At 40.3% G+C, this 12,312-nt stretch overlaps 2 protein-coding genes across 2 annotated transcripts in view; both read right to left on the minus strand.

The window, feature by feature from the left end:
- Positions 1-5,803, minus strand: part of dhx58 (DEXH (Asp-Glu-X-His) box polypeptide 58) — a 9,542-nt gene extending 3,739 nt beyond the window's left edge. The window contains exons 1-10 of the mRNA XM_014023075.1: positions 5,650-5,803; positions 5,306-5,496; positions 4,024-4,228; positions 3,751-3,941; positions 3,562-3,675; positions 2,302-2,434; positions 1,195-1,380; positions 866-1,116; positions 440-751; positions 166-356 (exon numbers count right to left, since the gene is read on the minus strand). Of these exons, the coding sequence (XP_013878529.1) occupies positions 166-356; positions 440-751; positions 866-1,116; positions 1,195-1,380; positions 2,302-2,434; positions 3,562-3,675; positions 3,751-3,941; positions 4,024-4,228; positions 5,306-5,482 (1,760 nt within the window). The 5' untranslated portion in view covers positions 5,483-5,496; positions 5,650-5,803. The remainder of the gene's footprint in view (positions 1-165; positions 357-439; positions 752-865; positions 1,117-1,194; positions 1,381-2,301; positions 2,435-3,561; positions 3,676-3,750; positions 3,942-4,023; positions 4,229-5,305; positions 5,497-5,649) is intronic.
- Positions 5,804-9,529: 3,726 nt separating this feature from the next.
- Positions 9,530-12,312, minus strand: part of kat2a (K(lysine) acetyltransferase 2A) — a 19,786-nt gene continuing 17,003 nt past the window's right edge. Inside the window, exons 16-18 of the mRNA XM_014023085.1 lie at positions 11,493-11,556; positions 11,157-11,241; positions 9,530-11,061 (exon numbers count right to left, since the gene is read on the minus strand). Of these exons, the coding sequence (XP_013878539.1) occupies positions 10,868-11,061; positions 11,157-11,241; positions 11,493-11,556 (343 nt within the window). The 3' untranslated portion in view covers positions 9,530-10,867. The remainder of the gene's footprint in view (positions 11,062-11,156; positions 11,242-11,492; positions 11,557-12,312) is intronic.

A 12,312-nucleotide genomic window follows, 5' to 3' on the forward strand; every position in this document is an offset into this window, starting at 1 on the left:
GGGGGTGGGGGTGGGGGGAGGACCAGGGAGGATGATTCAACGACTCAACCACTAGATGTGACTGAAAACAACAAATCCTACACACYGTGCCTTTAAGACCTGCAGTGTGAAYGTAGCCTAAGATGCGAGGAGTGAACTTCCTGAAGGAGGCAGAGATCAACTCACTTAAAATCAGAGTTKACGTTGACAAAGTGTGCATTTTCAAGAAGTCTGATGTCACTCGCTGAAGCCACCTCTCTGAAGCAGTTTCTACACAGCAGCTGGACGCCGGACGCAGGGTAGCGGTTCCTCTTCTCCATTTTACGTTCCTCTGAAAGCTTGTTGGAAAGGATGGTCTCGGTTTGAAGGCGTGTGATCTGAACACAGAGGTGAGTGAAGTCAGGGATAACGAGCAGTGAGAACTGTAATGAGCGAGCAGCGCAGAGCGCCCCCAGCCCACCTCTCTGCGAAACTCTGGCGCGCTCATACGCTGGACCTTAGCGATGGCTTGTGCGGTCAGCTCCTCCAGGGCCTCGTTGTGGTGCTCTCTGTGGACCTCCCGCCCTCCTTCCTGAGCGACCACCGAGTAYTGGCTGCCTCTGGCTCGGGCGCGCCCGCTGGCCTGCTGCTGGGCAATCTCATTGGTGAGGAGCCCGTAACGGACCACCAGGTTGCACTCGGGAATGTCGAGGCCTTCCTCCGCCACGCTGGTGGAGATCAGGAGGTTGAGCTTATCCCTGCGGAAGTTGCGGATCGTGTCGGCCTGCTCGTTCTGAACAGGACGGTAGAAAATACAGTTACGTGAAAGATMGGGAGCGGACAAAAAAACAACCGTGGAGGCGTCACCTGAAGCAGGGACACCTTTTACAAGACTCCGCCCACAAACCTGCGTCATGTAATCGATGCCGTTGCCCGCCCCAGTGAGGATGGCTGGTTTGATGCCAGCTCTCTGCAGGGCCCGGTTCTGGCGGACCCAGTCGTTGAGACAGCGGGTGCTTTTGCGYGTTTTACTGAAAAGGATTCCCTTAGACGGGACGCCAGAACCGAACTGGTTTAAAAGAACCTCCTCAAGCTTGGCCATTTTTGGATTCTCAAAGCAGGGGTTTGTGGCCAGATCGTTCAGCTCCACCTGGTTCTCTGTGCAACAAACACTGTTAGAATGTCACGTCTAAAGAAAAACAGTAACGCCAAGGTCAAACACAAACTAAATCCCACCTTCGAAAAGCCCCACGAGGAAGATGTCCGTTCCGTCGATGGCTGAGGAGAGCTCTGAGTTGTAGAAGTCCTCCAGGGAGTGAAAAGCATCCTGCATTCGAAGCGTGTCGTTGATGAGCAAGGCATCGCTGTACTGTCTGAGATGACGCGCGCACTGAGACACAACTCTGTTCTTGTCTCGAACTCCTGCTCCAGCAGACACACACAAAACAAGAGGGTTAACTTTCTTTAAAAAGTTATCATCTCAACGGTAAAATTAATAGAAAACATGACAAAAAGTGAATGTTGATACGATTAGAAAACGAGAGATTTCTTTTACAGAATGCATTTCGCTCGTCGCAATTTGTGCCCGAGTTTTAGGCGAAGATCCTCGTGGGATCATACCAAATCACCAAATTTTACGTCAATATCTGTAGATTTTTACTAGGGCTGTGAAATTAATCGAGTTAACTCTGATTAATTTTAGGGCTGCATGGGCAGAGATAAAAATTTTTAATCATGATTAAAATTTACAATCACTTTAATGTGGCTGAATATGTAGGTTTGTATATTGTGATGCACTCATGCCAGGTCATGTTTGTAAATGAGAAGTGGTTCTCAAACAGTTTACCTGGATAAATAAAAGGTTAAATAAATAAAATAAATTTAAATAAATTCTATTGTAACACATTATGTACAGTTTTTTTTCTTTTAGTCTTCTTATGGATTATTTTATTTTATTTATTTATGTTTTGCTGACAACTGTGACCTTAGTATCTATCTTTAATTCCACATGTAGTACTCATTTGGAATGAAAATCCTTGAATTCTTGATTTAACCTCATTTTTCTGCACAAAATTTCACTGAGTCAAATATGTTTAGGTCCTGTTTTGTATTTAAAAAAAATCAGGTCTAAGCACCATTTTTTTCTAAATAAAAACATTAATAACTCAAGTAATTTATTTTACCAATATGCAATAAAGTTTTACATTAAGTTTAAGATTAATCGTGATTAAGCAGGATTAATTTACAGCTACCTTGGAATTAATAGATTAAAATTTAAACCATTTGACAGCCCTAATTTTCACATAAACTCATCACTCAAATAAACAGCGGAAACATCCGTGCCTCTCTTCTCCAGCTCCACCACGTCGGCCTCGTACTCCTGCGTGCCGCACTCTCTCAGCCTGACGTCAGAAGGAAGGTTCATGAACTCGTGGATCTGATGCATCATCCACTTCAGRTGATCTCCAAATGGATCCTAACAGAACAAAACATAAAATAAGGATGTCACTGTGAGCACTGTCAGGTTACACCACGTGTGTCAAACTAAAGGCCCGCTGGCCCAGTCCTGGCCCTCCTTCACACTTTATTCGGCCCAGAAGGTGATACTTTAAATTCTTCTGATAACAGCTGGACCATTTTCAAACCAAGATTTTTCTGTTTCTTTTTTCAGTTTTTCTGTAGTCTTTGATGTTAGCGTGGGAAAACAACAGAGAATCTATTTTAGTTTTCTTTTGCCATTTCCTTTTTCTAATGCAAGGATAGCCCCTCTTCATGGCTGCAACACCCGAGGCACCTGTTCTCCCATGTTTGTGATTCTTTTTTTTGAATGGGTTGTTCAATTCAATTCAGTTTATTTATATAGCGCCAAGTCACAACAACTGTTGTCTCAGGGCACTGTACACAAAAAAAATAAAAACAATAAATCTAAAGAAGCCAGCAGATTGCACCAAATCTTCGCTTCGYCACACTCTCCCATTGTTCCAAACTGTAATCTCCTTTTGGGATTGTAATGGACTAATTATCTATCTGTGTCACATGTTCAATGTTAATCTGTTTGTCCAGACAACAGGACTCCGCAACGGACTGAMCTCTCTTGTTTGAYAAGACACTCTTTGTGCTGGGAGCCCTGTGATAGGCTGGAGAGTWCATGGGGCGATCTGTGATTGGTTATAAGCACGTCATATGATGTTATCATGGTGTATATTATTGGCTGTGTCCGCTGACGTGTCAGCAGCGAGCCAATGGTACTTCCTTGATTGGGTCCTGTTTGTTTGTTGCTCAGAATTAAATCATTTATTTACGAACATACACGCAGACTTTTCTGGCATTATTCCAACGTGTTTCTGCTTTTTGCGACGACAGGGATCAATAAAGTATTTTTGAATTGAACTGAGTTTTTCTGATTTTTTTTCTTTTAAAGTCAAATAAAGAGATTTTTAGTGATGTTTTACTTTTTAAAACCACGTTTCTAAAGGTCATTTTTATTTCTATAAAAATTTGTTCGATAAATATTGATAGAATTTGACCCTTGGGTCAAACCGAGTTTCTGAATATTGACCCCCCCCGTGTCCCACTGCCTTATAAAGAACATATTTAGCTTACAGCGAACCGTTTCTCCACAATATCAAAGGTCTTTCTGGGTTTGGGTACCATCTTCTTCAGCTCAGTTTTGTGGTTCTCAGTTGAGACTATGGCTGAGTCCAAGTTGGAGCAGATCTGAAAGAGAGAGCCAAGGACTGAGCTGGTTTTTCAATGAATAAATCTCAATCCTAAATCCCAGCTTCAGCTGACCTGCAGGATGTGCTTCACAGCACCTTCCAGKAACTCTTCACCGCCTGTCCCGGGCGACGCTGTGAGACCCAGGATCTGTGGCAACGGCCCCTCTCCTTTCAGTTTTTTCTCCACGTAGATCCTCATTATTTTGTTGTAGACCTCTTCCTTGTGGGTGTGGTGACACTCGTCGATGATCAGCAGAGTTATATCTGTCAGAAACCATGAACGCATCGCGGGTTAGTTTCGCCTCACCGTCACAACGCGACGATCCGGAGGTTCTGGGTGACTGACCTGACAGCTCCGTGTGCTTCGACTCCTCCTTGTTGATCATGGCGTTGTAAAGGATCTGCGCTGTGCAGATGATGACGTCTTTGCTCTGAATCACTTTGCCGAAGAAATCCTTCTCGTCGCTGTCTCCGCTCACCTTCACAAGCCTGTATTGGCTTCCCAGAGCAGGCTCGAACTCGTTGGCGAAATGCTGATTCACGAGGTGGACCTACAGATACACCAACCCTTGATTTGATTGTTGCAACAATCTGTACTGCTGTTTACTCACAGCACTCTCGGATAAATACAGGTTAAACAAAATGAATGACAGAAATATGAATTTCCTGCAAAAATGCCAGTGTGAATGCTTATTGATGAAAACTTYAGCTGAAAGCAAAACTGTTAATGAAAGTTCAAATTGAAAAGTGGAAAGCACAAAAAAAATGCAGGAACAGAAGAATAGCAGAGAATGATAGCTGAAAAATCTGGGGAAAAATATCTAAAATTTACATAAAAATAAGCTAAACATAGCAGCCAAAGGCTGAAATTAGAAAGAAGCTTGCTGAACTGAGCAGAAATAAATTGCAATAGCTACAAAAATGTATGTAATGTATTTAAATTAAAAAAAGCTAACTTTAGCTAATGACAGCTGAGCATTAGCTGAAATTGCACCAAATAGCTGAATATAGCAGGAAGCCGAAATTGCTCAAATTATCAGAAAGATGCACAAAAAAGTTAGAAAACAGCAGAATAGCAGCAAGAATCAGAATCATGTCTGAAATAGCAGAAAAAAAGCTAAAATGATTAAAAAGGGACTAAAATTAGCAGTTAAAAAAAGCAGAAGCAGAACCAGGAGTAGTGCTGTGAAGATTTGGAAACATTTTGAAGGATTTTAAGGACGCTGAAAACAACTCCATTCGTTTTCAGTGGGGAAAATGTGRCCACGAAATGTGAAATAGCTGAAAAAGTATAACAAGCTGAAATACCAAATGCCATAGCCAGAATGTCCTGAATGCAGCTGAAATTTTTGATATATGAATTGTTAAAATAGCACAAAATTGCAAAATGAAACACGTGCCAAAAAACTTCAGCCTGTGGAAGAAGAAAAAAATATCTCAATAGTGTGAATGCTGAAGAGTTCCCACAATAAGCAGCACTCAGACCCCTTCTTCCTCTCTGTACCTCATTAAAATTAATCATATTTCTGTATGTTGTCATGTATCTGAATCAGCCAAAACTGTAATCGAGAGAAATCTTTAACCCCCTCTATCCTGCTGTATTGTTAATAAAGATAATTTATGTGTACCTTGTTGACCAGGACCACCACCTTAGCATTTTCGGTGGTCTCCAGATGCCTTTTGGCCACATATACAGCAGCTCTGGTCTTCCCACCTCCTGTTGGCAGCCAAATAATGATGTTTTCTCTCAGCAGAGCCCTTTGGATCACCTCCTTCTGGTAGTTATACAGCCCAAAATCTGCCATCCTGTGCTTTTCACCTGTTTAATAATAATAAAGTTTAAGAATTGTTTTTTTATATAAATGCACACTCAATTCTAAACAAGAATTAGATTTAGTAACACTGTACACAACAACCATTTTGTGAGAGCTGCTGTTAATTCTGTAAGGGGAAATACGAGTTTTAAACTTACCAGTCAGCCTTGATCAAGATCTGAGGAGTGTTCCTCCTTCACTGCGGCTCCCTGGTCCAGCTGGCAGGGCTTTAAACTCGCTTCGGATCAGCTGTGTGACGCTGAAGTCAGAAAACGAAAATAAAAACCATCTGATCCCTGACCTGTGGTCCTGACAGGGGGGTTCTCGACGGAGCGACGCTTTGTCGTTTGGACGCAACGACAAGCAAAACCTTAACTACATTGACCCAAAAAAATCCGTTTCACAACATTTTTCAAATATAACACTGCTCATTTGCTAACTTAACAGTTGTAATTCRAGTTATTTAAGTAATCTTTGTTTTGTATCTGACGTGACTTGAGTGTTGAAAACGTCCTGAGGTGTTGAAGGTTTCCTAACTGGGCACTTCCGGTTCTTAMAGCAGGAAAAACGAAACTTAAAACCAAAAAATCCCCATTTCTGATTATTTAGCTCCTTGATAMTTTCTGATTCCATCAACAAGTCATTGTTTTTACGAGATTTTACCGAATTAAGCTTCTGCAGCAATAATAAACATATAATATGCTGCTCTTGAATACTAATAAAACTAAAACTGTCAGAATTCATGTTTTCAAACTTCTGAACATATTTTGGAATTAAAAATAGAAACATTTCAAGCATTACTTTTAGAGTCACTAACGTATTTCAAGCGATTCAGGAGATATTTTGCTAACAGACACAATTAATGTTTTGCATTGTGTTCAGATGCTGCGAATGACTCTCAGCTACTACCACACAGACATTTAGCTGTCAGTAAACTTCATATGGCAGTCATTGAGTTTAATCCAAAAGTTAATTGTTTATAAAAGTACATTCAGTTAATGCTTCCTGGAAGTTCAAATAAAACCTGCACAGTAGCTCATGATACATTTTATTATGCAACCACAATAAAAGCTGTGCATTCATTAAAAAAATAATAATAATTACACTAGTGTCCACAAACAGTTTTAGACAGAACCTTAAAAATTCAAATCCTCTTTATTCTCCCTCTGGATGTTAATTTTGCACACAGTTCTCATCTGGAAAACTGTGCAAAACAAAAGGGCGTTTTGCTTTGTCAGTTTTATTTCTCACATCAGGAAAAKGAAASTGAAGAGCAGCAGAGCTACAGAAAYAAAAAGCTTAGAAGACAAACCACTTTGTGTTACCTTTAACAACTGTTGGAAATGTAAATACAAATGGGTTCAATCAAAACAAACTAAAGTTGATCATTTTCTTTTTAGATATGGAGTCATCTCAGCAGAATATTTCTGTATATAAACCAGTTATAATTAAAGTATTGGTTATTTGATGTAACCTGCAAAGACATTACAATTTTACATATTACAATAGAAATGTGTAACAGGGTTTCGGGATTCAAACAGTAAGAAATCAACACAGAAACTAAAATATTTTAATCCCAAAACAAAGTAAGGCTTGTAGCAGTTTTAAAAAGGCTCTATGCAACGGTTAGCATTTTATCTATTTGTTGGAAAAATATGCGTTGTTCAAAATGGTATGTCCGAATAAACAGGATTCAGCTGGGTTTCTTCTTTAAAACTTTATTTTCAGTCCTCTGACTCCAATCAGGTTCATGCAGCACTCAGCACACAGGCCTCAGTCAGACTTTGGGCTGATATCAGGAAAACCCAAACACAGCAGCGCAACTCTGCTCAGAAGCAGAGACTCTAACACAATGACAACTTTCTTTCTACTTTAATGAATTSAGCTTATAATGTACATCTCTTCCTGGTTACACCCCAGAGGTGTTAYCTTTTATGTCAGACGTCAGAACGTCACTCAGTTTGGTTTAGGCTCAGAGAAAGAACACATGATAACACACACCAACTCTTTGTCAGCTTCAACCTTACAGACTGAAATGATCAGAAAGTATAAAATACAAAACTGAATCTAATATTCAATTAATCAGTTACAAAATTTCTTTATATTTTCTGTCACTTTGGCTGTTTTAGTATGTTAACAAACGCACATTGTAGACGGGTTATAAAGAACATTTAAAAACAACAGGTGTAACTAAAGTGCTGTATGCTGGCATCCCGTCACCAAGTTGAATTTAGTCTCTCCTGGTGCTGCGTAGAAATCTTTTATTTTTTGGGGGGGTCGCATTTTTCAACCTGTTCAGTTTAATTTTCTATGACGTTTTCTTAACTATTCCATCAAATTATTTGAAACAGAACTTCTAAATAAGATCTGGACTTACCACTACAGTTTGGTGGTCTTCACTCTCCTCTGGCTCTGGGTCAGACTCTGGCTCCAACATGTAAGGCTGGACGAAGTCCTCTCTTGTTGACATCTTTTAATTTATTTGCAAATAAAACGTTTCTGCGCAGCTGTATAGTCGTAAACCCCTCTACCAAACTACACTCACCGGCCACTTTATTAGGTACACCACGCTAGTAACGGGTTGGACCCCCTTTTGCCTTCAGAACTGCCTCAATTCTTCGTGGCATAGATTCAACAAGGTGCTGGAAGCATTCCTCAGAGATTTTGGTCCATATTGACATGATGGCATCACACAGTTGCCGCAGATTTGTCGGCTGCACATCCATGATGCGAATCTCCCGTTCCACCACATCCCAAAGATGCTCTATTGGATTGAGATCTGGTGACTGTGGAGGCCATTTGAGTACAGTGAACTCATTGTCATGTTCAAGAAACCAGTCTGAGATGATTCCAGCTTTATGACATGGTGCATTATCCTGCTGAAAGTAGCCATCAGATGTTGGGTACATTGTGGTCATACAGGGATGGACATGGTCAGCAACAATACTCAGGTAGGCTGTGGCGTTGCAACGATGCTCAATTGGTACCAAGGGGACCAAAGAGTGCCAAGAAAAGTTTCCCCACACCATGACACCACCACCACCAGCCTGAACCGTTGATACAAGGCAGGATGGATCCATGCTTTCATGTTGTTGACGCCAAATTCTGACCCTACCATCCGAATGTCGCAGCAGAAATCGAGACTCATCAGACCAGGCAACGTTTTTCCAATCTTCTCTTGTCCAATTTCGATGAGCTTGTGCAAATTGTAGCCTCAGTTTCCTGTTCTTAGCTGAAAGGAGTGGCACCCGGTGTGGTCTTCTGCTGCTGAAGCCCATCTGCCTCAAAGTTCGACATGTTGTGTGTTCAGAGATGCTCTTCTGCCTACCTCGGTTGTAACGGGTGGTTATTTGAGTCACTGTTGCCTTTCTATCAGCTCGAACCAGTCTGCCCATTCTCCTCTGACCTCTGGCATCAACAAGGCATTTCCGCCCACAGGACTGCCGCTCACTGGATGTTTTTTCTTTTTYGGACCATTCTCTGTAAACCCTAGAGATGGTTGTGGGTGAAAATCCCAGTAGATCAGCAGTTTCTGAAATACTCAGACCAGCCCTTCTGGCACCAACAACCATGCCACGTTCAAAGGCACTCAAATCACCTTTCTTCCCCATACTGATGCTCGGTTTGAACTGCAGGAGATTGTCTTGACCATGTCTACATGCCTAAATGCACTGAGTTGCCGCCATGTGATTGGCTGATTAGAAATTAAGTGTTAACGAGCAGTTGGACAGGTGTACCTAATAAAGTGGCCGGTGAGTGTAGAATGGACTGCTCTGGGTGCTGGAAAGGGCGGGGTGTGAAGAGCCTTGTTTGGATTTAAAGAGACAGCCTCAAAACGAGATCATCTGAGACACGCCTCAGAAAAGGGGCGGAGCTTTTGTTTGATTTTTCCCAGATTGAAAACTAAATCAAAAGTGAAAATGATTTGGTCAGTTTACGATCAACTCCAAGTTGAAAGCTTCAGGTTAGTTTCAGTGAAACAGATGAGTGAGTCAGTAACCTGAGGGCTTGGAATAAATGACTTATTTAAGAGCCGTCTTTATATATTAAAAAAACATCTTTATTTTCATGAACAGGATTACAGTGAAGGAAGTTCAACCCAACAGCAAGAAGCTTCACTCAATCTGGCCTTTCAAAAAAAATCTGAAATGCAGCATAGGTGGATTTAGGGTGAAATCTGTTATTTATAACCCTGAATAATGCAACACTGACATCACTTCAATCAAAACTCTGTCATTTAAACACAGTATAAAACAAATTAATTTGCACAGATTCAAAGAAACATTCAGCTGGACCAATCGGCATTCCAAAATAACTCCCCTGAAATAAGTGGATGCATCTAAGGAAGCACTTTGTCAAAAAAAAATTGAACATAACAAGTAAAAGAAATGTAAACTGTCATGCATTCACATCCACTTCAACCTGTTTGAAGATAAATAACGTCTGTCCACAAACTAAAATCCAAAATACAACTGGTCTGTTTCTTCTCACCAACACAAAACTATTAAGTGTAAAAAAAAAAAGAGGTGTCAATAAAAAACTAATGCTGTTAAGCAGAAAACAAGCTACAGTTAGAGACGTTCTCTGAAGTGATTTGGAACAATACAGAGCCAGTGGAATGTTGCTTCAACAGTTTTATACTTTATATGAATAATTTATGCTTCAAGCAAACAGAAATGTGTTTTTTTTGTTTGTGTTGACTAACAGCTTGTTTAGCTTGGCACACAGGATTAAACGGTGCTGAAAGTGACATCGAAACCAAAACAAGCTTCCCATTTTCTTGACAAACGGTGCAAATAAATCTACAAACGAACCAAAAAAATAAAATAAAAAAACTGTTTTTCATCTGATACTTCCACACAAATTAAATGTTTCTCACCCATCGACTCCGAGTACGGTCCAGCTCTGGCCTTCACCGCTCTTCACGCTCAGCTGGGATGTTCAAGGGTCTGTCAGTAACAGAAGGCAATGTGGCTTTAGGTCCCGAGGTCCGCTTCATTTTCCTGGAGGACAACGAAGGATAAACTGGCTCCTGTGGCGCAATTTACGCTTAAAAATGGGAATAAACCATCGTCCAAAACGACACGACGGGATCGGTTATAGAATAAATATATGGGGATAGCGAAGCAGTTTTATAACTTTTTCCTGTAACTTTGGTTTGTTTCAGTGAAGCATGTACATYGCAGGTTCTTCTTTCACCAAGTTAAACAAATAAAACTCAGGAAATGGCTTAAACGGGCGTCTTAACGACACTTGTGATGCTCAGCTGGCTCTGATTTGTTTCTTTTCCAAAGCCTCAACTTTTTTTTTTTTTTAATGTTACTGACCCGATGGCAACAGCTTATAATATTTTCCTTGTGATCTGCTTCTACTTGCTCATTTCTCAATCAGGCCTCCATCTTTTAGCTTGAAGTAGAAGAACTTCTCCAGAGTGTTGGCACACTTGCAGTACTCGCTGTCCGGAGGGTTGTACTCGCGACAGTTGCTGATGATTCGCTGCAGGTCCGCAATGAAAAGCTTCTTGGTTACGTAGTACCGGTTCTTGAGCCTTTCCGTCATGGTCTTCAAGTCTGTTGAAATGGATTAAATGAACGATTAAACGACGAACAGCCACACAAACGGAAACTGATAACAGGTCGGTGAGTTTTCACAGTTGCTTCCTCACCGATGGGAAAGCGGATGATCTCGTAGTAATCAGGAGCTTCAGATTTCTTCACSGGCTCCATGAAAGGCCAGGCATCAGGATGAGTCTGTGGAGGAGACAGAAGAAAGATATTTGTCAGGTTTAAGGCCCTGTCCGCACAGGAATGTTTTAAATTTTTTAAAATAAACAAAAAAAGTTTACCCTCTCAGCTTTGAGTCAACACAAAAACCATACACTTGCATGTAGATGTAAATAAACATTTCAAGAAATGGTGCCGTTTTTAATACATTTTTTTTATGAATTACAAATAAAAACAGTCTAGGCCTAAGTTTGTGTAGAAATCTACAGGTGACTAACCTTTATTTGAGCCAGAAGGTTCTTCAGCATATTGTACAGAACATCAGGGTCCTTTACTTCCTTCCTGCAAGACATGTAAAGAGCTGTTAACCTGCACAAAAGTGGTAATAATTCTACTTTTATTTGATAATAAAATTCACCTTCATGTAAAAATATATATATACATATATATATATAATAAACAATGGAATAAAGATCTCATGATAATTGTGGTATTTAGCTGATAATGATTAATATGACGTTTAATCCCCTGGACTCCAGCCTGCATGACCGATTTAAATCACTGTAGTGGGGAAGATTTGCTCTCTCTAAAAATCTGTTCCAAATTGTGTCAAAAGTACAGACTTCAGGCTTTACAATGGTTTTTAAGTTGTATTGATAGGCCAAGTAAAACCGGAGTTTTGATAAATAAATTACAGAACTTTTTTTTTAAATGTTCGTCATATTTGAAGTATGCTGCATTGGGAGGCAGGGAAAGAAATGGATTCAGTCCACCCAGTGGTCTCACCCCCACCCACATTAATAAAGTTCCCAAACTCTTTTCTGACTGAGACTTGAAGTTATTTGACAAGAGCCGGAAAATCTGGATGAGTTCTTGAACGCTAGCTTGTTGTTGTTAGCATTTTAGCAGCACAGACTTTGTGCTGCGTTCAGGAGGTAACGGACATTACATGTTCTCAAAATGGAAGTAGTCGTTACAACCTTTTTATGTTTATTATTATAAAGTTTGTGTGTAACATGCAAGGTTAATTGATAAAATAATATTAAATTATTAAAATGACTAGTTGTTTTCCAGCACAGAGTATTCTAATTATTATTA

This window comes from Austrofundulus limnaeus, unplaced genomic scaffold (assembly GCF_001266775.1).
Source record: "Austrofundulus limnaeus strain Quisiro unplaced genomic scaffold, Austrofundulus_limnaeus-1.0 Scaffold4, whole genome shotgun sequence".
Classification (NCBI taxonomy): domain Eukaryota; kingdom Metazoa; phylum Chordata; class Actinopteri; order Cyprinodontiformes; family Rivulidae; genus Austrofundulus; species Austrofundulus limnaeus.